Raw genomic sequence first — 24763 nt, 5'->3', positions numbered from 1 at the left:
AATTCCGGCATGTTCAGTAAATCCTAAATACATAAATCCAATCCTTGAAATTAGGTTCGGATTAGATTTAGAATAACGTAACCATAATACACCCGGATCAATAACCTAATCCTAATTCTAGACCTAATCTCAAGGATTAAATCCGTGTATTTAGGATTTAAGATGAAATTCATTTAATACCATGTGGTGTTTGTGAGACATGTTAAAAACAATATGGTCGACTAATTTTTCTGCTTGCACAATACAGAAGTGATATTTTAAAGCACTCTCCTCTTAAAAATGATATATGAATATTGCTTCGTTTTTACATATTTGGTAAATACCGTTTATCAGCAGGGAGACTGTTTTCTGACGACTTGGAATCCGGTCGACTAAAAGAATACGAGAAGAAATATTATAAAATCGCCATGTTGAAGCAGTGCCGCGTGTTCACTCAAATTCATTTTTCAAATTAGGTCATGAAGACAACAGTTATGCAGAAATACATGCACAAAACATGCCCGTGTTAAGGTCAAACAAAATCCGATTAAGGGTGACAAAACGTTTTTTTTACGGGATAAGTTTGGCATTCTTAAGTGGGAAACGGTTCGTCCAAATATCACCTTGTTTATCGTCTTAAATATCAACCCCTTACCTGTGTTGTTTAATAAATCTTTTTAATACTTCATTGGGATCACCTTTAGATTCTAAAGGATGTAGATATATATATTCATAGATAAGGTCGGTAAAAGACGCCTAAAGATTCAAACGCGTGCATGATTTGTCTGAAAACGCCTAAAGATTCAAACACGCGTAGTTTGCTTCATCTTTGGTTTGAATATCAGAGAGACTGACCAATACCTCAGTGGCGACGTGGTCGTTAACAAAAGTATTGATTCACATTTCTTAAAGGCAAATGCAAATTTCATAGACTTTTTGTTTTGAACGTGTGTTGTGACACCTCTGGGAATTCAATCGAGCGTGAATGGCGATTGGCCAAATAACATAAAACAGCAAAATTAAACCAAAATAATTTAAAACAAACACGTATCTCATTGTTCCTACTCGAGTTTGCCGTAATAAGACAAACTTGTGGTTTGATATATCCGTATGGCTCTGTTTATTTTCGAAACTATTATTAAGTTCTGAAAAGTATAACTACAGTACACAGGTTCACAAGTCACAACAGAAGGTCTGATTTTAAAAGAGGGTAATTTTTTTAGAGACACGCTCTAGAATACAGGTGCTGGGACTGGAATGTGAATCGCATTGTTTTCACGGAAAACATGTTCAACACATGTCGGATGTTATTTATCCGCGTGGCAATTCTCAGACTATATTTCTAAGGGTGGTAAGGGTTGTTGAAAAGATTGGCTTAAATACCACAGAAACAACTATATTTTTGCATTCGGCTTTGCCTTTTTAGGTTGTAAAACTCTCGTATACCCTTGAGATCATGGTCAATCCACTCAATCAATCACAACGAGGCATTCCAGTAATTTACAAATCACCTTAGAAAAATATCCTACTTTATACTTCCATATAAGTGATAAAACCATCTGTGAGTACACTATGCCTACCTCTTGGATATGACGATAGTCTAAGGTCTATATACTCAACTTATCCTACGTGCCCCTCGTCTATCCTACATGTACACCTCATACCCCAAATCATACCTGCTCGTGATTGTTTCATCGCCTCCAGTCTGCGAAGTCTTTCTTCGTTTTTCTGCGCGATTTCGTCAACATTGAAGCTTGTGACGGAGTTGAGAGATGAGCCACCAGGGGTGGGGGGTTTGTAATCAGAAAGCTGTGAAATGAGATCAGTAACACAATATTAATGCAGGGAAGGGTGGGTGAGTGGATGAGGTATGTCTGGAAGTGGTACGTGTGATTGCATGGGGGGGAGGGGGTAAGTTAGGTAGGCAGGCACATCGATTGGCTGATAAATTGGTTGGATAAATTGGTTGGATGGGCATGTATATACGTGGATAGTAAAGCATGATGATTGTGGTGAGTGGCTAAGCAGGAATGATGTTGAATGATGTACCTTTGATGCCTTGGCTAAATTTTCCAAGTCTTTCCATCTTCTTCGTTCTCTTGCGCTTGATTTCCTGAGGAATGGCTTCGAAGTCTCACCCTGAGGAACTTGTGACGGATCATCGACAGGCACAAACTGGCTTTCAGACTCTAGTTGTGACGTGTTGCTTGGAGGCCGCTAAAGAAACATAATTCATAAACAAATGGCATGCTATAGTATGATCATAATCTCGCTGATATATTACGACACTCGCTTACAGCATGATTTTCAAACGACTTTCGATTTTCTTTGTCTTTGAACGATTCTAAACGTTTCTGCTGCTCCTGAAGCAAGGATTTCTGTTGCAGATCAAGTGTACTGGGAGACGTTGCGGGTTCTGGATACTGATTCAGAAAATCGCCATGAAGAGAACTGTTATCTGAAGTGGACAAAATTTGATGATTGAAACACTTGTTTTTGTACGCAGTTTTGAAGATTGACGAGTGTTGTTGAGACTGTTCGTCTTACCTTCATATTTTAGCTTATTGAATTCGTTTATAGCTCCAGTAGTCTGCAAGAAAAATAGAGAAAAACAAGATGCTTGATTTTAGCTTGGGATAAAAAAATTGTCGTTCAAGTAAAGATGGCGTCTATGTTTACCTGCGCATCTTGATACTTTTGAGCAATATTTGGCTGTCTTCGAAAGACATTATCAAAAACATCTGCCGCTTTCTTGTTCCTGGATTAAGAAAGGAAAGAATCAAGAAGTTTGACGGGGGGAATGACGAAGTATTATGTGGTTTTGTAACACCATGTAGTACCTTCGAGTTCCACTGTTCTCGCGTAGTTTGACGTATTTCTCCTTGAAAAACACAAAGGAGGTATGTTGAAGAGGAATGTCCAAAACAAATGTAGCTGTTGCATTGTAATTCCGGTCATCTTCTCAAAATTACCTTGTTTTCTGATAGTTGTTGTTGGACCTTAACCTCTTCCTTTTTCAACTGTCGTCTTAGTGACGTCAGTTGGCTCAAAACATCGATGTCAGCGGTTGCTGACGAAGGCCGGGAACGACGACCTGGAAGACACAAAATATACAGAGAGGTAACCCGAGATGAAGAAGTAATAAATAGGGCCTAAGTGCTGTGTAAGAAGCTAGAAATTGACTGGGAATAAATTGATTAAAATTGCCAAACGAGCTACTAAGGTTGTTCATACTAGGAGGATACGGTGGCAAACAGGACGGACGGAAATCGTATCAGGCTGAGCGGAGCTAAGGAAACGTACCTTGACGGTCATCTTGTTTCAAGGTTTGATGTGCTGAAGGTGGAGTCTCGGGTCTCCGGTGATCACGTCTAGAACTTGATGGCGGTCTAGACGACTGTTTATTAAACGATGATTGCCGTTGGAGATTGGAACTGAATTCCCCTGGTTTTTCTGCTGTCTATACAAGATGAAGTAAAATTTGTTTTCCTGTGAAACTGACATGTTATAACAGCTCATTATGGCTTCTTTCCGAGCAGATAACTACAGTACTTCCAGCGTTAGGATCACAATGAACAAAATATAACCAGAGTTTCGTCGTTCCAATCAAAAGCTGTATTTAGAACGTATATTTACAATGATCAATTTAACGGGGACATGTGTAACACTTACTCCATTCTGCAGCGTCGGGATGGGTGGCGAGTCTGATCTTTGCCTGTTCTGGAGTGTTGGTATTGGCGGTGATGGAGGTGACCTTTGAACCTTATTAAAAACGGAATCTCAGTTTTACACGAGTGGTTTGGATCGGGTATTACTGACTGAAGAAATTATCGCCGTACCTCGCTTTGCTTCTGCAACGTCGGAATAGGAGGGGAACTTGATCTCACCGCATTCTGAGCACTGGGAAGTGGTGGAGATCCTGAACGATTAGTCTTCTGGTGGAAGAAAATGAATATGATTTGTGGAAGCATTTTGTCACATGCAAAGCTTTGTGGAAGTAATGTTTTTCTCAGGAAAATTATAGAAGCATCAAAAGTTGTGGAAGTATCGTGGAAATTTGTGAAAGTATGTACCCTTCACATTCGGTCATATGCAAAACGATTACCTAAATCAGGGTTCCTGGGCACTTCATGCAAAAGACGTTCAACTTACGTTAGCCTTGGCTGCCTTCAATCGTTCTTCCAGTTGCTTATGCAACTTTTCCTCCTGTTTTCGATCTTCCTCTAATCTTCTTCTTTCCGTCTCCTTTTTCTTTTCCTCGGCAGCTTTTCTCATCTCTTCGTTCTTCAGACGAGCCTAATCAAAGATTTTACACATTCAATTTCAAGCACATTCGTCATGCAGACAAAACAAAACAAACATCTTCAATTTCATTCGAGTAGGGAGGTATATTGTACAAGCAATGCCCCGTGAAACCTGTGTGTTTACGACAATATTTGACAGTTTTAAATGAGAGTTTTCAAAATAGTTGAATGATAGATTTTGCTCCGACATTTGCACATGTTTAATATACAATCAACGGAACCTACTGCTTCCTCTTTTTGTTTCGCTGCCTCCAGTTCTTTCTCGTATTCTTCCTTTAATTTCCTCTGCTGTTCTTGAATAATTTTATCCTAAATTTATAAAAGAAATGTAATCGAATGTAATACTGAGAGTGGATGAGTGTGGATAATAAGAGTGGACAAATGTGGATAAGAGTGGACGAATGTGGATAAGAGTGGATGAACGTGGATGAGAGTGAATGAGTGTAGATAAGAGAGGGTGAAAGTGGATGGGAGAGGATGCTGGTTGATCTAATCTAATCTTCACCATCTATCATCTTGTATCAACTATCATCCTTGTTTTACCTGTCGTTCCTCTGCTTCTCGAAGACGTTCCTCTTCCTCTTTCTTCTTTCGTTGTTTTTCCTCAACCTACAAACACCAGGATTATTTTTTCATTCACCGCATACGAAACTCACCATAAGAACGCTGTCAAAATAACTCACCTGCTGTCTCAAGTAATCCTTGTATTCTTGTTGCGCGTTCTTCTGCACGTCATTCTGAATACAGAAAATAAAATATTTATTAGCACACGAGATTTCGCGATATTTAGATCAACAAGAAATGTCAGTGATTACGTTACGACTTAAAAAAACCTTCGCAAAAACTCACGTTTTCCATTTGCATTGAAGAGGGTTGAAACTGGTCTACCTTTGTTGCAGGGCTAACCGCTGTAAACAACACGTTAAAATTAAATAAAAGAAATTAAAAAGGGCAGAATGCCAGAAAAGAATCTTGCTGATACTTGCAGAACTGGGCAATGAGATTGACACTACCAACTGGAGTGATATTGCTCAGGTCATAATAATCTTACCTTCCGTTTTTATTTCACTGGAAGTGTTAAAGGTTTCTTTAACGAGGGAGGGTTCGAGAGACTTCCCACGATCCCTAGGACTGATAATCGTTCCTTCTTTATTGTACTGATGCATCTGACGAAGGTCGGCTGAAAAGAAGATAGACTGAGGTTAGTTTGAGCTACATACTGGGTGTAATTTTCTACATTTTAGGGCGAGGAAGAGAGGAGAGCGGGGGGGGGTCTATACTTACACACTCCGTCTACACTTACACACTAATCGTCCAGTTTGATCTTTCAACGGCGCTCCGCCGCCAGCCTTGCCCCAGGGATTATACTCTTCCAACTCTCGTTCGAGTTTCATGTTATATCTAAGCCACACGAAGAGGGAAGATTATAAAAGCTTGTTATAATTTATACAAGATGAACAACCACTAGCACGAGTAACTTCTCATTCAAATGATTATTTCGTTCCACCTTTCAACTTCCGCTTTGTCCTTCTTTTTTCTCTCTTCTTTTTCCATCATCTAAAGTCAACATCAAATTTTGAAAATGGTTGCACTAGCCTTGAGATACTTCAATAAATTTACATGACATGATTCTGTTTTTATTTCTCTAATCAGGACAGAGATACTAGTCTCCTAACATTCTTGATAGCGATACGCAGGTCGTAAACAAACCTGTCTTGTCAATTCCTCCCGATATGACTGCTGCCTGCTTCTGTCCTTTTCTTTCGCACCATCACTTTGAGATAAAGTGCTGCCAAAACTTCCAAACCCTGTGTTTGATAAACCTTTTTCCAAATGTCCATTACTTTGATTAAGTCGTGACCTCATCCCAGGATCTCCCATTCCTCCTGTTTCCCCCAGACTGGTCACCAGTCCAGTGGTACGCTGTCCGAGTCCAGCGTTGTCGGCTACCCAGCTTGGCTGGTACATGCCTACTGGTTCTGTAAAAAGAGTTCAGTGTAAAACTATATGTTTATGGAAGTTTAAGATGAATATGGAGAGGTGTCTGGTGAACATGGAGAACAACTGGTAAATATGAAAACGAATATAACAATGAAGTTGTAACACAGCAATGTTTCTTACCACGAAGAGAACTGGAATACCCGCCTAACAAACCAGAAGACGGGTTGAGGGAAGACAGGAGCGGACCTGTGGACAATAAACTCGAAGGGTAGTTTAATGGTTGATTCAGATGTGAGTAATTGTACGGCTGATCGTAAGCCATCTGATTGGGACGATTGTTGGTCTGTTGAAGAGTTGGTTCGTATCTCCGACTGGCGAGATCTGGCGGTGCTTGAAATGGTTGGTCAGCTCTGGGATGGTCATTTCTTGGAAATGATGGTTGATGTCTACGAGGACTTGCCTCTCCGTTAGGCTGCAGAGAATCAATGCACAAGCTACATAAATATACAATATTTACACACCTATACAAACTTAGAACATCCTATTTTTCAAACCAAAACATTTTCCCTTACCAAAGAATTTAATCCAAGATCTTGCTTCCTAGAATCATCTACAAACATGTGGTTTTTCTCCCTGGACAAAACAAAAAGCGTCAATACACCAGCACACCCTAACCAACTCATGTTTTCTCGCCTCTAATGTCCTCCATACCGTTTCTTCTGCATTTCCCTTTCCTTCATTTGAGCTTGAAGTTCCTCGCGATATTTCGTCTGCCGTTGCTGCTTCACCTCAGGACTCATGTCGTGCTCTGGAAAACCAGAAAAGTAATCAAGAATTCAGCAATGGAGGACATAACGATTAGATCACGGAAAATCTAACCAGGACAGGGCAAAAACACAGGTTTAAACGTCGTTAAATATTTCACCTCCAAAGATGGGTACAGCTTGTTTGGCGGGTGCCGCTGTGGGTGGGGCTGACCTGGACATTCTGTCGTCCGGAACAACTTGTCTTCTACCACGTGATCTTTCTTGGAAATCTTCCAAAGTTCTCGAGTCTTGGAATTCTGTATTAGTGTATCTCCTTCCACCCGCTAAACCATCCGAGACTTGGTCAGGATGATCCCATTTTCGCCTTGTGCCGTTCTCTAGCCAGGGTCTAGAAATTGATGGTAAAATACCATTTATTAACAAGGAATACAACTCAATTTTTAACATCACACAACATTGATATATAGTCTTAATTTTGGGATACGTACTCTCTCGGAGTTTTACGTGGAGTTTCATCGTTGAAACGAACATGTCTGGAAGAAAGAATAGTCGTGGAATTGAGAAATGAAATTGGCAACAGTTTGCATGAGAAATTGTTATCTTAAACTGATAACTAATATGCTTGTTGTAGGGCAATAAAAAAAACTAATGAATGCTTTCAGATATATCCTAGGATTTAAAAAACATTTTGCTAACAATAGCATGTAGTATATAGAATGGATTTACCTTGAATCTAGGTAAGGATCGTCCATACCACTCCTATAATAAAGAAATGCAGTACAATCTATTGGCAGGTTTGTAAACGTTATTGCATTTCAGAGTTAAAACTCTTTGAATGCAGAATTTGAATTATTTGAGAGGACATCATTTTATACCTGTATCTTCTTTCATCTTGTCGTTTTCTTTCAAGAAGTTCTTCGTAAGCATCATACAATTCATCCAACGTTTTCTGAGGACGGGCGGCGGCTGCAGTTGAGAGTTTGACAGAATATTAGCATGAGCAGCGGCAGTAGGAGGGGCTAGGATCTGAGTCACAAAACCTCTGTCCCCACCTATAGTATTGCATTGCCTCACAAGACATTCATCTTTTCACACTAAATTGCATTAAAATATACCTCTCCATCTATTTTGTGGCTCTGGTGCATCATCCAATGGTCTTCTCTAACAAAAAAGAATAATAATTCATTTAGAAATAACCTTTACAAGACCATTGAAGGGATAAATGAAGACAGATTCTACTGCAGATGACTATACTGACTCTAGCTGTAACTATCATATGCAACTTAAAGTGCTCATATTAAATCTTACCTGTGAACCATAGGCATCACCATTCATTAAGGAAGAGTTAGATTTGCCCTGGTTAGCTCTGGGTGATGCATAATCCTGTTTTAATGCACTTTTCATTGATGGCTGCAAGTTTAAATTGACATCTATCATGCATGACAGCAAATTTGACACAGTATGCTAAAAACATATAGTACCGGTACAAACCTTCTCCACTGGGATATCTCTGGGGGATTTTTTGCCAATAGTCCTGTAACTTTTCTAAAGATCAAGCAATAATACATCACACAATTACATCTAAGAAAGCAAAGATTTTTCAATTTAATTATGCATTACCTCCGCCAAGAATTTTTTGTACTCTTCAGCTCTCTCTTTTCTTAATTTCTCTTGTACATTCTCATATGAGCCCAACTCCAGAACACTGGGAGATGATTTTGTTTCTTTTGGGGCTAAATAAATAAATTTCTTTAATAGCACTGTTTCATAATGATGTCAAATGTGGAACGCACATAATAGAAATAGTGACCCACCTTTGGGTTGTTCCTGTCTTATCACACTAAACATACAAAATACTATATCAGAATTTGGAAATAAAACCATGGATTGGCAAATCATATTAAATTATTCTCACTTGGTTATATTGTCTTGTTGTGTTTTGCGATCTTTATAACTTACTGGCATAACCTTCGAGTGAAAAACAAAGAAAATGGATGAGATTTTAGACCTTGAGGGCAAAGATTGTAATTGCCAGAGTTTGAACTACTTGGAAAAACTTAAAAAGTTCAAAAGCCCATTTCTAGGGGAATTCTAGCGCGAATTTATAACACAACGTTCATAATCAACCAGGTACAGTAATTTACGTATATAATAATATATAATCGCTATTTTCACTCACATTTTGATGACCAATATTTGGTTCACTCAAGCCAGAACGTTCTTGTTCAATCCTTCTCTTTTGTGCAGCAATAAAACTTTGTATATCATCAACGTCTGTCATATTTGAGTGTTGGTAAACAGCTGTAGAAATGATATACACACTTCAATGACTCTTACCACGGTCAAATCACGTAAATCAAACCAGATGGCATTAAAATATTTCGTGCTAGTTTTAGCCACAATACTAACTTCCAATACAGGAAATCCACTAAATCCAATACATGGCAATAATTCAAAATACTTTGACGTTTTGATACAATAATGTACAGAATTTATCCTTCAGGTAATCCAAATCGTCCAAGTTTCTCGTTTTCTTTACATCATCAAAACTTCCTATAGCCCGGAGATCGATCTGCTTTAAATCTCGACGTGTTAGACAATATGTTTTTGTTCTTTGGGCCAGTATTTATCCACGAAAATGCCGAAAAAAACACAATCGAAATCCAATATAAATATATTTGATTTATCCGACATATTGTTTTGTTGTTCGTAGTAACAAGTCGCGCAAAGGTTCATGGGAATGCCCCGAGGCACGAGTCAGGAGCTCTGGTATCATTGTTAGATCAGTATCCGAATTTGACTGGACTGCGATTCGCTAAACATGCTAATCATGCATTGAAGCGTTGAGGTACTGAACGCTTGGTCAGTTGCTTGAGAAGTACATGTTAAAGGTTTATTGAAAAATAAAACTTATCAAACTTCAAAATTAAATTTCAATTCATTTTTCATTTTACATTAAAAAAAAATAATTCAAATTTTCATTGAGAATTTCTGCGCAGCAATTCTGTTATGCTTCATGGTCTAATAAAGTCTAGTGTGGCATTAACATTTTTAGCAGGCTGGTTGGTTTGGCAAAAAAACGATAGCAGCAGGTCAATTATTTATTTATACACGAGACTTACTGAGCTATAATATATAAAAAACTCGTGTCGTGTTTGGTGAATTTATATTGGACATTGATAATGATAGCAAATAAAGTTTATCTTGCTTTTGTGGTCTTCGGTATCCATTATTTTATCGTACAAGCAGGTAGAGTCGTTAATAGTTGCTGTGAATATTTAATTGTCCAAAAGGCGTTTAATATATGTTAACTGGTCCCAGACATATATCTTCAGGGATCTGATTGTGTTAGCTTCAAATTTCTTTTATGCGAATTTTCAGTTCCAAAGGGAAGACATGGGTTGCTTCACAAGAAAACGCAGGGTAGGTAATATGCCTTATACGCTGCTCAAATCCACTTCGCTATCGAATAAAACCAGACTTCAAATCAAGCTATCCAGTGTTGCTTTTAGTATATAAACATGTAAATCTATTTTAAAATGCTAACATCGTTATCAATCATATTTCCCAAACAGTTTTGGGTGGAAAAGCTACTAAAAGATTTAATAACTTTCATGCAACGCAAAACATTGACGGTGAGTGCATCTTGATACATTATAAAGTAAATAAACAAGTTAAAAGCAGAATTCTGTAAGGAGATCTAACTCCAATGCATGCAATGCTGTCGGAACATTTCTCATACATTGGGACTTAGTATGTCCTGGATGTTTCCCTATCTTTTATTTTAGCTTTTTTATTGCAGTTCCGGTTGATTATATGCCAGGTAACCGGACAACCTAATTACGCTTTTTTTGTTGACCCTCTTAGATTTAGTGCGAAATCCGTCAGCCCTGAATCGTGATGAACTGAATGAAATCAACAAATTGGACAATATGAACGACATGTTCATGAATCCGGAAGTCAGCTCTGAAACTCGTGTGTATTCACTATAATTTTGTTATTTACATGAGATGATCTTATTCCGCCATCACAGTAATCTTAGGAACTGAATCTCTCTTTTTTTTAAACAGAGGACCTCGCACGTCAAGGTCTGGACCCTAGTGTTGCGATGCAGATTTCGAAGATCGATCACAATTTAGGCGACATTTTGGGCCCCAAACGGGCGAATCAAGCGGCAGCAAATATTCCAGGAAAGCAAAAGGGCGAAATATTAGCCGGGTATGGTGAACAATACAATCTTGATGGAAGCGTGAGTATGACCAACAATGAATGGCCAGAATATCAATTGAAAGACAGCCCACCTGTCATAAACACGCCCCGTGAAGGACTCAACAGCATGTTGCCAGGCAACGGTAACGTCAACGGACTCCAGCCAATGGGAGGCGGCGATTCCCCACAAGTCTCTCCTCAGGCTGCGCTCAATCCGAATCTCTTACCCGGTCAGAAAAGTGACTTAGGGATGGGAATGGGAGTTGGAATGGATAAGCAACCTCTGGCTCCAATGATGCAGAAGTTTGTGTCCGACGTTGCGAATGGAAAATCGTTGAACAAGCATCTTCTCAACGCGCCGTTTGAAAAACCAGGTATTAGAAATGCTGGTTTTCGCATCCCAGGGGAGTTCTCGTTTAAGGGTGAAAGAAAATCTGACCAGGGTTCACAGGAAGAAGAAAATCAGTTTGTTAAGAACTTTATGAGCTCAAAGAAAAGCCATACAGCACGGAGGAAAACTGCAAAGAAAACAAGACAGTAAAAATATCTTTGTAAGACTGCGAACAAGAAGAAGAGTCCCGTTGCTTGAAATTGAGGATAGATACGGTAATATAAAAAGACAAAGAGGATAGTGATTACTTCGGCTTTGTGAAAGTGCTTTTAAAGCAGCATAAATCATGGATATGGACCACACAGGATGTATACAGAACAACATTATATGTAAATTCTAATAAAACTTCAAAATTAAGTTAAAAATCTTATTGCTTGTCCTGTGCGAATTCTTCATTTCCACGACAGTCGAGTGGCAACTAGACACTATCATCGCCCTTTAGTCGATTGTTTAAGCCTTTGTTTTGTCTGATAAGTTTATGCCTTCTTAATTTGCATTATTTTGGCATGCGCAAAGTATTCTCGCAAACTGACTACAAGCAAACTGGATCTTTTTTACCAATTAACAAGATCCAATTCCAAACTTTACAAGGCCAAGTTTTGTTGTGAAAACCCCCGGTGTTGGCTCACCGAGAACTCATCCAACACTGTGTTGTAAGTATACTACAGCACTAAGAATCTAATTTTGTTTCTTCTGATGGTGAACAGTTTGGAATCGTTTTGCGATGCTTCCGTACAGATCGTCTGAAGATTTTCCTGTGGGATCCAGCACATTAGCGCGAAGCTTGCTGGGGATGTTTCCAGGGGGATTGTACAGAGCCACGACGTATACTTCGTTTTTCGTAGGACTTTTGCAACATCCCATTCCAAGCTCGGAGACATCTTTCCACACGACCTACCAAAGAAGATAGAATAGTAGTTCGTAGGATGTGGCTGAATTTCGATCTCAGGTTATGCATGAGGCGTGCACCGAATGACGACGTTCATCTCAGACCGGCTCTCAGTTCAGTGTATTTGTCTGATTTCATAACCGTTAATTATCGAGAGTTTGAACATAAGCATATCAAATATAAAATTACCATTTATTGGGAGAAAAGTTGCAAGAGTTCTTGGTATAACTGAGATAAAGACAGTCAGACCATAGACAACCCGGGCAATTCGGTTACGTCATACTATCTTTATGTGGGTCTATAAGATAGCATGACATAACCGTATTGACCTGACTGCCCATGGTCAGACCGTACGTGAGACACAACATCTTGTTATTAAATGATTGCTGTACCTGAGTAAACGTGTCTGTATCAGAGTCAAGGCTCGGGGCAGCGAAACTGTATCCCTTTACTTGATTATACCACAATTTCACTGCTTCTTCGTACGCACTATCACAACTGGCAGAACTGGTTGAACTTGGGTCTATAGTTGAAGAGAATAAGAAATCAGACATACGCCTGATAGAGATCTCCCACTCAATGAGGTGGGGGTATAAGTATGTAGTTGAATACAAGCGATAGTGGTTTATAAATGATATATCATGATTACACAGCTCTTGATAACTCGACAAGCAAATACCTGAAATTCGAGCGACATTTTCACCAAATTTGGTGACTGATTTAACAAGAGCGACGTCTAATGTTCCTTTTGTTGCCATGTCTGTCGCCATCTTTTCAGCGCGTTCCGCCATGTCGGTGTTCCATATCAACGGAGCCACATGATGCTTCTTACGAAATGCATTGTGAATAAGAAGGCCTCGACTGCTGCCTAAGTGAATTTAAAGATCACAGACTATATCACCGCTTCGAAACGTTGAACATTAGCACAAAAATTGCACCAGGGTTGCCACAAAGTTTTAGTCTTATTTCCTGAGATTCTGTTGTAAGAAATCTTGCAAATCATGCAAGAGTTGACACTCACCATCACCGTGTGCAAAGACAAAAAGTCCACACATAACGAGACATGCCCAAGCGCAGTTGAAATACCCTAGCATGGTGAATTCCACCAGTCTATACGTTGCGGTTTAAAAAGTGAAAGAAAATATGAACGATACAGTAGTAAACATAACCATAATACTTAGGCAATTCTTAATATTTTTCTCAGTAGCTAATGACTCACTATGTTTGAAACGGATTGACATTTTTTAGTTGTGAAGAGTTGCACGTACTGAGAGTCTAATAAATTGTTGAAGTCATATATTCGATTTGGCCTTGTTTAACCATTTAGATTCTTAATTGAAGGAAATTGACAAATCGAGAAAAAACAGAGAAAAGAGGTGAAGATACGCAAATAGTCGATGCTAAATATGTAATATTATAAAACCAAACTGAAACTAAACGTTTGCAAAGTTGAAACACAAATTACCAGGTTCATACCTCGGTCCGTCTTGTCACTGGTTCAAACTTCACAATTTAACGATAAATAAAATAGAAATAAAAGGTTTTAAAAGGTATCTATACTTTTCTCATTTAGCGATTAATATTTACCTTTTTATTGGTAAATAATCATTTAGGTTTGTTCAGGTCGAGTTCACAAAGTCATTGAACCGGGTACAAGCAGTCACTCTAAACAGGTGGCATGTTCCCTGCTATGAACAAGCAGTTTGTAGAGTGATGGCTTTAAGACACATTCAAATGAAGTATGGAGAAGGAAGTAGAGGGTGGAATGATTGAAAAGAATCTTTGAAGATGTTTCCGGGAGTGACTTGTCGGCGATGAAATTGAAGTGATTTTGAAATCACGTCTTTGATGGATTCTGAAAGTGTTTGATGTATTTTATTCTAAAGCTTTGTTTCAACCCGAATTCTGGTTCCGAAAGGCCTGATTTGTGGGGTAACAGTGCGCGTAAAGCAGGCGAAGACCGCAAGTAACCACAATGACGCACAGTCACTCACTGATGTATTTCTAATACCTGGCAAAAGGCACTTTCGAGAAGTCATGCGGCGTGGCTATAATCCCGTGCGTCAGAGCCAATCTACTCGAATTTCGTGAACAGCATCCACGCAGGATGCCGTGGGGTGGGGTAGTTTAATCGCATTGTGACGAAAAATGGGATGCCTTTAAAAAACATGTGACTTGAGCAAGTCAGGACAGATTGCAGTGATCCGGTGTCACAACAACAAGCTTAGATTCGCTTGAAGCTGCACAGAATACTTCTATACAGAACAATAATGATATCACTTGGCTTATTCTTCGTTTTCTGTGTCCTTGGGACACAAGGCGCAGCGGTGAAAAATGCAAAGGTTCCTTGCAGTGAATTGTACAACTTGTATTCTCTGTCTGAGAATTTCAACGAGACTGTGGCACATACTATTCACTCGATGACAGTTCAAGGACTACGTATGTTCAATCCTCGAGCAACTAAAGAGAACAATGTTCCTACAGTTAATCACGACATCAGCGATGAGGTAATATTAACAATAAAATAAAAGAGTTAAAATCAGTCACATTTTGTCCGAAAAAACTTAATGTAACAATAACATCGATTCGCAACAGTTCTCGATCCGTTGTTCTGACTTGTTCATGTATTTTTTGAACGTGGTATTAGAAAAGACATGGCAACAGGCCACCTTTATAAAGATATATATCTCAGTACTCGTGAATGGTGTATAACTATAGCTTAGGCAATGACTTCGGGATGATATCTGTAATCATGTTCAATAAATTTTAATGCCATCTATCACAGTTTTAAAATCTAAGTGATATTTAAGTGATATCTTAAAACCTGATTGATAGTGCTTGTATTAAATAATCCTGACTACAATCGTAGGAAAATATCCTGGGATTTCACAAGACGCAAGACCAAATATTTGTTTAAACTATGCAATCAATCCGCATGGTTTTTATTTTGATTGAATCAAAGTTACATAGTTTTAATAAAGGAACAGTTTTTCCTGCTGTGTGCAGTATTCGTTTTATTTTACTGTTTAGAGTCGTTTAGTTCTGCCTTATGCACCTGACGATCACACGTCCGGAGATTTCACCACAAATACGATGAACATAATCGACGCAATCTTATCGCGCATTGGTAAAGACGATGACGGACTGGGACCGAACTGGTCATCGACCGAGCGGATTGTGCACAAGTTTCATATGTATGACGTATGGTCACGTGTGCTGATATCGTATAAGGAAACGGTTGAGAAAGACCCTCCACGGGTAAACCTAATGAAATACAATAAAACTATTGTCTAGCGTAAGAACAATGCTCGCTTGTTTTCCCAAACTCGCAAACCTGATTGGATGTTTTCAAGTGCTTTGTAAACATATTGTTTCCTGGTTTGACCATCTTTGGAATGAAGGACGAAGAATTTATTTAGGCCTACCCACTTACTGAAACGTCTAACAAAAACAATATTTTCTGGAAAAATGTTCTTTCTGACCAAATCATTTTAAAATTTTAGGATGCGTTGTGTGATTGTCTTTTGAATTCTGCCGAGAATGGTATCTACGACGCTGTTCACTGGGTTGCACAACACTACAAGTCCGGCACACCAATCACACTTCTCAATCGACCCATCCCAAAACTGAAAGATGCGAAGTCCTGGGGAATCTGGAAGAAACGTCTCCTTCATTACTACACTCGCCCGGCGTTGCATGATGCTAGCTTGTACTTGCATTGTGCGACAAAGGATTTCTGATCCCTGAACTTCCACGTTACTCAGGTGGTCTATTTGATATGATAATGTAATTTTTATTAAGTGAGAATATTGCTCTATAGATATAGATATGGTATTAAATGTTTAAAATCTCTGATTATTCATTCAAATATATTTTTGTTGCATCGTAGACATGATTGACAATTGTTGTAGTTCAACTTCAGGTATTCTCTCAATACGCAATTACACCTGAACGTTTTTTAAATAGTTTTATTTATTCCTGTTGTTCCTTCGATGTATTGTTCAGTCCGATGACACCTTTGTTTGTAGCTATACATCACTGGGAATATTTTCATCACTCGCCAGGAATCTGTTCATATTGCAATTGAGCGTCTCCGGCCTGTGCGTTTCTTGTCGACTTCCACAGATTAACGACAAACAACACCAGCATAACCACAATGCAACATAACACAACCACACAATTCATAGAAACAATCAACCAAACGAGCGAATTGTTAAATTTCGGGGAAACTCGCAACAAAGCGAGGCCGACAAACGAGAGCAACAAAACGATAGACACAACTACATCAGCCATCGTTTCAAACTCAAATCTATCGAAATACTGTTGATATGGTCGGAAAACCAGAATTATAACTATGAAGATGATCAGAAGGAATGTTATACCGATAACCTGGTATGCTGACCTGGTTGGTACAACTGTTAGAAACACTGCAAGGAGAAGACGCCTAGCTAGAAACACCAGTGGAAAGAAACGACGATAACGTGTTTTGAATTCTGTATATAAAGGTTTCAACCACTTATCCGTATCTTCAGAGACAGCTTTGCCATTGTTGTTCATAAATTTGTAAAGCAATGGTAAGAAAACGAACAAAGGTACTCCGATAACAAAAAGTAATAACGAAACATACCCTAAAGTTACCAGCCAGTTGTATGAAGTACCATCACAGTCCAACCATGGCGTGGCCTTAAGATAAGATAGACCATCGCGATGCTCACAGGGTGAAACCGCTTGGAGAGTTTTCGCAGTGATGGGAAAATACACGAACAAGAGAATTTGAATGCTCAACCGTTTACAAAAGGTACTCGGGATGTTTCGGTGTTGATAACAAATTGTTTTTCCTAAGCCATGCAACAACCATATAAGCAAAATGGCTCCAGCTGGCAACAATAATATTATTAAAATTCTAATTTCTGGGCGCTTCGCATCAGAAAAACTACAAGTAAGTTCTGATAACTCAATATTGAAGGCATTCGTTATTTGGTATTTTAGTAGGACAATTGTTTGTGGCCAAACATTAGCGTCAGCAAACATGGCGTCTAATGATTGAAAGAAGAAGACGGCGATACAGAGAAAGCTTTCTAAATTTTTGCTCGCTCCTGAAAGACCTAAGATCCACACGGCAAAAATGATCACAAAGAACCAGTTTGGTATTATGTACTTGATGTGTAAAACTATGAGAATTAATGCAAGCAGAAACATGAGAACAAGAGCAAACCTTTTTCCACGCCTGAAACAAACTAACAATACAATAGAACCGATTAAACAAACCACGAAGGAAACAGTCGTTACAACTGGGAAATTTTTACGGAATTCGGGACAAGAAACACACAATGACCCTTTCTTAAAATAACCATTCTTGCACTGGGAACAGAATCGTCCCTTGTTGCCATAACGACATATACATGACGTATTACAGGAGGTTTGTGGCTGACTATTTACTAATTGTACCTCACATTCGCATTTTCCAGACGGACTGCAGGCTTCGTCAGCAAAACCTTCATCTTCGCTGCACTTCACCATTCGGGTGACATTAGTGAAATTTCCACAACACGGCCAGTATCCTTTCTGTATGGTCATCTTAACTATCATTTGTTGCGTTGGCACATCAACAGGTGGTTGTTGGCAAGACGCACCTTTCATACAGGGCTTGCAATATTCTCTGAATCCATAATATCCACTGTTGCAAAAACAATATGAATAACCATAATAAGCCGGATCCATATCTACCCTCCCCCCTGTTCTAGACATTCTAAATGTGGAACAGCTGTATGTAGTCATTTTCAACCTTTCAGTTTGTGAGACATCTAAGTGGGAGTATTGAAAGGGGTATTTGCTTTTCAAATATCTATTTCCACGAATATCCAAGTACTTCAAAGCTGTTAATAAAGCAAAAAAATCTCTAGGTAATCCGCCCGTTAAGTTATTTGACGCAAAAGTCACAAAAAATGGATTCGCCCTGCCAGAAAACGGTATTTTGCCAGTTAAATTATTTTGACTTAAGTCGAGGTAGATAATTTGGGAGAAGTCCCAAATTTGGCTGGTATACAAATTACCATTTAGTCCACAATCATTAGCGGCCAACGTGCGAAGGTTATATTTGCACGGTTGTAATGCTTGCAGTAGTAGATTACCCTCAACTGACAGATGGACGTTTCCACTGATGATCAGTGTCTGGAGCTGTTTGCTGAAAGTCATATTTTCCGCAAAACCTGTGAAATTATTGTTGGATAAGTCAAGGACAGTGAGTGTTTCGAGTTTTCCGAGTGCAGTCGGCAGCAGTCCCTGCAAGTGATTCCTACCTAGGGTAAGCCGAGTTATCATTTTAAAACCAAGGAAACAAGAACGAAGTTCACCAACTAAATTGTTTCCGTAAAGATGTAACTCAATTATATCCGGATGTGTTAACCCAAAGTCATGAGGCAGTGTTCCCTTCAATTCACAATCAGTCAGATGTAAATATTGCAGCCGAGTCATATTGTTAAAATACGAAAGATTTCCTGAAAGCAGTTTAGCATATTCCAAGTCTAGAAACCACAGTTTCGTTAAATTTCTGATGCTTCGCGGAAGGTCAACAGCTTTAAAGTCCGAATTTTCCCCGATACTTAAAACTTGAAGTTTGTTTAATCTACCGATATCATCTGGCAAAGCATAACCATTGAGCGAAGTAACCATGCAACAAATCTGCAACTTTTCAAGATTAGATAGTTGTAAGAGAATATCCCATCGAACTTCCCCATTAATGGCTGAAAAACTGACAGAGAGACGTCGAAGGCGGGTCATATTGCTCGATATTAACCCTTCAATCTGTCCTGTCATTCTTATATTACGCGACAAACAGAGCCCTTGTAAATTTCTAAACCTCCAAAAGTTTGGTGGTCTGCCATAAAGCCCGTTTGCAGTAAGTTCAATAGATTTAACATAAGCACTGTTGTTGTAGCATTCGACTCCGAACCAATCGCAATGATGTACAGTGCTGTTTTCACCCCATCCTTTCTTATTCCCCCAAGACCAAGAACCGCCGGTGGCATTAAACAGTTCTAACAGAAACAAGCGTTCCTGATCTGGTGTATTGGTGAAGTCGGTCACAGTATTGTTGGCTGTAAAATTGTGCAGGCAACCAGTGTCCAAGTCTCCAGCCTTGGTTAGGTACGAAAAATGAGAGATTCCTGGAAAAGCAAATAATCTCGTTAACGCTGAGTAACTCAGTTTTCTGGAAAGGGATGCCTCTCAGTATTAATTGCCAGGCTCGGATGAAATGTCTGTTAAAGTTTAAACGCGGAAAATTATGGATTTATACCGTTTCTTTGTTTGCAAATTTGCATCTTACTTTATTTTGTGACCAATTGAGCATATCGAGCATGCTGAGTTATAACGGGTAATTAGGTGAGAAGGACTCTGGATCTCAAATTATTTGGACTATATCGTCGTTAGCTAAGAATATGTATCAAGCTCATGACGCAGGTGGCACAAAGGTTCAGAGTCTTTCGCCTCCATTATAAAAGCTCACTGACGTGCGAGTAAAGATATACTGGCATACAAACTGCTACACAAGAACGCTCAGTAAGTCCACATGCAAGAAGACCATTCTATAAACATTTTAACGATAAAGGCAATACCTACCTAGTCCTAAACGATCTCCGATTTGTGGTAAGGCGAAGCCACATATCAAGAGCAGATTCACAATGAGTAGCGCCGTTAAAAACTTCATGATCAATTTCTTGTGACTAAGTTAATCGCCAGCTGAAAGCAGACTTTAGTTTACATTTACCCTGGGAAACCCCGATTATTACATCATGTACCTCATTTGCATTCCGGGAAATCCAATTAATAAGGATCATGTGATTTGATTTCTCTTTATTTTTGTACTCGGAGAATTCGAATCAGGTAGCATCCCGCAGCAACAATTATCCTTATCTTGTAGTGACCCGCCAGGTCATGCATGAGACCTCTTGAATTTCATGACTTTTTGTAGCAGGCCGGAGAAAGCTTAACTGTTGTAGGATCCATGTATGCATTGTCAGAAATTCTTCTGCAGACAAAACAGTTCATGATGCATCACTGAGACACTGACCACTGAAGAATGCACTGTGAAAATCAAAACATTCCAAAAGCGACAAAGCATTGCAAAAACACACATTACGACCTAAAGAAGAAACGTCTCTTGCATTACTATACACTCGCCCGGCGTTGCATGATGCTAGCTTGTACTTGCATTGCGCGACAAAGCATTTCTGATCCCTAAACTTCCACATTACTCCGATGGTCTATTTGATATGATAATGTAATTTTTATTAAGTGAGAATATTGCTCTATAGATATAGATATAGTATTAAATGTTTAAAATCTCTGATTATTCATTCAAATATATTTTTGTTGCATTGTAGACATGATTGACAATTGTTGTAGTTCAACTTCAGGTATTCTCTCAATACGCAATTACACCTGAACGTTTTTTAAATAGTCTTATTTATTCCTGTTGTTCCTTCTAACGATGTACTGTTCAGTCCGCTGACACCTTTGTTTGTAGCTATACATCACTGGGAATATTTTCATCACTCGCCAGGAATCTGTTCATATTGCAATTGAGCGTCTCCGGCCTGTGCGTTTCTTGTCGACTTCCACAGATTAACGACAAACAACACCAGCATAACCACAATGCAACATAACACAACCACACAATTCATAGAAACAATCAACCAAACGAGCGAATTGTTGAATTTCGGGGAAACTCGCAACAAGGCGAGGCCGACAAACGATAGCAATAAGACGATAGACACAACTACATCAGCCATCGTTTCAAACTCAAATCTATCGAAATACTGTTGATATGGTCGGAAAACCAGAATTATAACTATGAAGACGATCAGAAGCAATGTGATACCGATAACCTGGTATGCTGACCTGGTCGGTACAACTGTTAGAAACACTGCAAGGAGAAGACGCCTAGCTAGAAACACCAGTGGAAAGAAACGACGATAACGTGTTTTGAATTCTGTATATAAAGGTTTCAACCACTTATCCGTATCTTCAGAGACAGCTTCGCCATTGTTGTCCATAAATTTGTAAAGCAATGGCAAGAAAACGAACAAAGGTACTCCGATAACAAAAAGTACCAACGAAACATACCCTAAAGTTACCAGCCAGTTGTATGAAGTACCATCACAGTCCAACCATGGCGTAGCCTTAAGATATGATAGACCATCGCGATGCTCACAGGGTGAAACCGCTTGGAGAGTTTTCGCAGTGATGGGAAAATACACGAACAAGAGAATTTGAATGCTCAACCGTTTACAAAAGGTACTCGGGATGTTTCGGTTTTGAGAACAAATTGCTTTTCCTAAGCCATGCAAAAACCATATAAGAAAAATGGCTGCAGCTGGTAGCAATAATATTATTAAAATTCCGATTTCTGGGCGTTCCGCATCAGAAAAACTACAAGTAAGTTCTGTTAACTCAAAATTGAAGGCATTCGTGATTTGGTATTTTAGTAGGACAATTGTTTGTGGCCAAACATTAGCGTCAGCAAACATGGCGTCTAATGATTGAAAGAAAAAGACAGCGATACAGAGAAAGCCTTCTAAATTTTCGCTCGCTCCTGAAAGACCTAAGATCCACACAGCGAAAATGATCACAAAGAACCAGTTTGGTATTATGTACTTGATGTGTAAAACTATGAGAGTTAACGCAAGCAGAAACATGAGAACAAGAGCAAACCGTTTTCCACGCCTGAAACAAACCAACAATACAATAGAACCGATTAAACAAAGCACGAAGGAAACAGTCGTTACAACTGGGAAGTTTTTACGGAATTCGAGACAAGAAACACACAATGACCCTTTCTTAAAATAACCATGCTTGCACTGGGAACAGAATCGTCCCTTGTTGCCATAACGACATATACATGACGTATTACAGGAGGTTTGTGGCCGTCCATTTACTAATTGTACCTCACATTCGCATTTCCCAGAGGGACTGCAAGCTTCGTCAGTAAAACTTTCATCTTCGCTGCACTTCACCATTCGGGTGACATTAGTGTAATTTCCACAACACGGCCAGTATCCTTTCTGGATGGTCATCTTAACTATCATTTGTTGCGTTGGCACATCAACAGGTGGTTGTTGGCAAGACGCACCTTTCATGCAAGGCTTGCAATATCTCCTAAATCCATAATATCCACTGTTGTAAAAACAATATGAGTAACTATAATAAGCCGGATCCATATCCACTCTTCCCGCTGTGCTGGTTATTTTAAACGTCGGACAGCTGTATGTAGTCATTTTCAACCTTTCAGTTAGCGTGAAACCCAGGTACGTGTTGCTTGGAATAGTGGTCGTGCTTCTCATATATCGATTTCCACGAATATCCAAGTAGATGAGTGTTTTTAACGGAGAGAAAAAGCTTTTAGGAAGCCCCCCTGTGAAGTTGTTTGACGCTAAATTGAGGTAGAATAGGTAAGGAATACTATAAAATACAAGATCACTTTTTGGTACCTGGCCGGTTAAATTATTCTGACTTAAGTCAATATACATAATTTTCTGGAAGCTCCAAAGTAGTGATCCAGAAAGAGAACTTTTTAGTCCACATTCTTTAGCAAGTAACATGCGAAGGTTATCTTTGCACAGTTGTAGTGCTTGCAGTAGTTTTTCGCCTTCAACTGACAGATTGAAGTTTTGATAAATGAACAATGTCTGGAGCTGTTTGTTGAAAGTCATATTTTCAGCAAAGCCTGTGAAATTATTGTTTGATAAGTCGAGGACATTGAGTGTTTCGAGTTTTCCGAGTGCAGTCGGTAGCAGTCCCTGTAGGTGGTTCTTACCTAGGATAAGCTCAGTTATCTTCTTAAAACCGAGGAAACAAGAACGCAGTTCCCCAACTAAATTGTTGCCATGAAGGTGTAGTTCAATTATATCCGGATGTGTTAATCCAAAATCATGAGGCAGTGTTCCCTTTAGTCCACAATTAGTCAAATGTAAATATTGCAGTCGAGTCATATTGTTAAAATACGAAAGATTTCCTGAAAGCAGTTTAGCATATTCCAAGTCTAGGAACCACAGTTTCGTTAAATTCCTGATGCTTCGTGGAAGGTCAACAGCTTTAAAGTCCGAATTTTCCCCGATACTTAAAACTTGAAGTTTGTTTAATCTACCGATATTATGTGGCAAAGCAAAACCATTGAGCGAAGTAACCATGCAACAAATCTGCAACATTTCAAGATCAAGTAGTTGTGAGAGAATATCCCATCGTGCCCCGCCATGCATGCCTGAATAAGAAACAGCGAGACGACGAAGGCGAGTCATATTGCTTGATATTATTTCTCCCATCTGCCCTGTCATTCTTATATTACGCGACAAACAAAGCCCTTGTAGATTTCTAAATCTCCAAAAGTTTGGTGGTCTGCCATAAAGCCGGTTTGCAATAAGTGCAATAGTTTTAACATAAGCACTGTTGTTGTAGCATTCGACTCCGAACCAATCACAATGATGTACAGTGCTGTTTTCACTCCATCCTTTCTTATTTCCCCAAGACCAAGAACCGCCGGTGGCATGAAACAGTTCTAACAGAAACGAGCGTTCCTGATCTGGTGTATTGGTGAAGTCAGTCACAGTATTGTTGGCTGTAAAATTGTGCAGGCAATCAGCGTCCGCGTCTCCAGCCTTGGTTAGGTACGAAAAATGAGAGATTCCTGGAAAAGCAAATAATCTCGTTAACGCTGAGTAACTCAGTTTTCTGGAAAGGGATGCCTCTCAGTATTAATTGCCAGGCTCGGATGAAATGTCTGTTAAAGTTTAAACGCGGAAAATTATGGATTTATAGAGTTTCTTTGTTTGCAAATTTGCATCTTACTTTATTTTTGTGACCATTCAGCATATCGAGCATGCTGAGTTATAACGGGTCATGAGGTCAGAAGGACTCTAGATCTCAAATTATTTGGAATATATCGTCGTTAGCTAAGAGTATATACCAAGCTCATCAGGCAGGTGGCACCAAGGTTCAAAGTCTTTCGCCTCCATTATAAAAGCTCACTGACGTGCGAGTAAAGATATACTGGCATAGAAACTGCTACACAAGAACACTCAGCAAGTCCATATGCGAGAAGACCATTCTATAAACATTTTAACGATAAAGGCAATACCTACCTAGTCCTAAACGATCTCCGAGTTGTGGTAAGGCGAAGCCACATATCAAGAGCAGATTCACAATGAATAGCGCCGTTGAAAACTTCACCATGATCAATTTCTCGTGACTGAATTATTCGCCAGAAAGCAGACTTTGTCTTTGTTAT

At 39.2% G+C, this 24763-nt stretch overlaps 6 protein-coding genes across 9 annotated transcripts; 2 read left to right on the top strand and 4 right to left on the bottom strand.

Moving 5' to 3' along the window:
- Window positions 1–5: 5 nt before the first annotated feature.
- On the bottom strand, window positions 6–9689 carry LOC114525478 (centrosome and spindle pole-associated protein 1-like). 3 transcript variants are annotated; one of them, XM_028546842.1, is made up of 36 exons: window positions 9401–9689; window positions 9171–9292; window positions 8907–8959; window positions 8806–8831; window positions 8612–8724; window positions 8483–8536; window positions 8300–8401; window positions 8107–8152; window positions 7867–7957; window positions 7718–7750; window positions 7480–7524; window positions 7150–7379; window positions 6936–7032; window positions 6797–6857; window positions 6405–6696; window positions 5994–6262; window positions 5791–5840; window positions 5587–5684; window positions 5335–5463; window positions 5133–5191; window positions 4967–5020; window positions 4827–4892; window positions 4509–4592; window positions 4132–4275; window positions 3819–3914; window positions 3652–3741; window positions 3283–3439; window positions 2952–3073; window positions 2820–2860; window positions 2659–2737; window positions 2527–2569; window positions 2277–2437; window positions 2029–2196; window positions 1656–1788; window positions 635–686; window positions 6–371 (listed from the first exon to the last, which is right to left on the bottom strand). In XM_028546842.1, the coding sequence occupies exons 2-36, from the start codon at window positions 9270–9272 to the stop codon at window positions 305–307; spliced, it is 3507 nt and encodes a 1168-aa protein (XP_028402643.1). In that variant the 5' UTR covers window positions 9273–9292; window positions 9401–9689; the 3' UTR covers window positions 6–304. The 3 variants fall into 3 exon arrangements, with proteins under 3 accessions (XP_028402643.1, XP_028402645.1, XP_028402644.1); XM_028546844.1 differs by having other exon boundaries at window positions 3819–3911; XM_028546843.1 differs by having other exon boundaries at window positions 9479–9689.
- Window positions 9690–9956: 267 nt separating this feature from the next.
- On the top strand, window positions 9957–11940 carry LOC114525405. Its single transcript, XM_028546736.1, has 5 exons — window positions 9957–10240; window positions 10373–10414; window positions 10567–10626; window positions 10859–10966; window positions 11062–11940. Exons 1-5 carry the CDS (start codon window positions 10174–10176, stop codon window positions 11739–11741), a joined length of 957 nt encoding a protein of 318 aa, XP_028402537.1. The 5' UTR covers window positions 9957–10173; the 3' UTR covers window positions 11742–11940.
- On the bottom strand, window positions 11901–14114 carry LOC114525407 (Golgi-associated plant pathogenesis-related protein 1-like). 2 transcript variants are annotated; one of them, XM_028546738.1, is made up of 6 exons: window positions 14068–14114; window positions 13957–13983; window positions 13502–13590; window positions 13160–13348; window positions 12873–13003; window positions 11901–12485 (listed from the first exon to the last, which is right to left on the bottom strand). In XM_028546738.1, the coding sequence occupies exons 3-6, from the start codon at window positions 13572–13574 to the stop codon at window positions 12270–12272; spliced, it is 609 nt and encodes a 202-aa protein (XP_028402539.1). In that variant the 5' UTR covers window positions 13575–13590; window positions 13957–13983; window positions 14068–14114; the 3' UTR covers window positions 11901–12269. The 2 variants fall into 2 exon arrangements, with proteins under 2 accessions (XP_028402539.1, XP_028402538.1); XM_028546737.1 differs by lacking the exon at window positions 14068–14114 and having other exon boundaries at window positions 13957–14061.
- Window positions 14115–14668: 554 nt separating this feature from the next.
- LOC114525430 lies at window positions 14669–16336 on the top strand. The gene is made up of 3 exons (XM_028546763.1): window positions 14669–14987; window positions 15511–15738; window positions 15984–16336. The coding sequence occupies exons 1-3, from the start codon at window positions 14751–14753 to the stop codon at window positions 16218–16220; spliced, it is 702 nt and encodes a 233-aa protein (XP_028402564.1). The 5' UTR covers window positions 14669–14750; the 3' UTR covers window positions 16221–16336.
- A 453-nt stretch (window positions 16337–16789) lies between these two features.
- Window positions 16790–19157, bottom strand: LOC114525348 (putative leucine-rich repeat-containing protein DDB_G0281931). Its single transcript, XM_028546607.1, has 2 exons — window positions 16883–19157; window positions 16790–16832 (listed from the first exon to the last, which is right to left on the bottom strand). The coding sequence occupies exons 1-2, from the start codon at window positions 19150–19152 to the stop codon at window positions 16790–16792; spliced, it is 2313 nt and encodes a 770-aa protein (XP_028402408.1). The 5' UTR covers window positions 19153–19157.
- Window positions 19158–20830: 1673 nt separating this feature from the next.
- LOC114525347 (putative leucine-rich repeat-containing protein DDB_G0281931) lies at window positions 20831–24753 on the bottom strand. Its single transcript, XM_028546606.1, has 2 exons — window positions 24618–24753; window positions 20831–24163 (listed from the first exon to the last, which is right to left on the bottom strand). Exons 1-2 carry the CDS (start codon window positions 24706–24708, stop codon window positions 21033–21035), a joined length of 3222 nt encoding a protein of 1073 aa, XP_028402407.1. The 5' UTR covers window positions 24709–24753; the 3' UTR covers window positions 20831–21032.
- Window positions 24754–24763: the final 10 nt, after the last annotated feature.

This window comes from Dendronephthya gigantea, unplaced genomic scaffold (assembly GCF_004324835.1).
Source record: "Dendronephthya gigantea isolate DGI-Jeju-01 unplaced genomic scaffold, DenGig_1.0 000034F, whole genome shotgun sequence".
Lineage (NCBI taxonomy): Eukaryota > Metazoa > Cnidaria > Anthozoa > Malacalcyonacea > Nephtheidae > Dendronephthya > Dendronephthya gigantea.
This window is presented reverse-complemented; position numbering and strand designations above follow the sequence as displayed.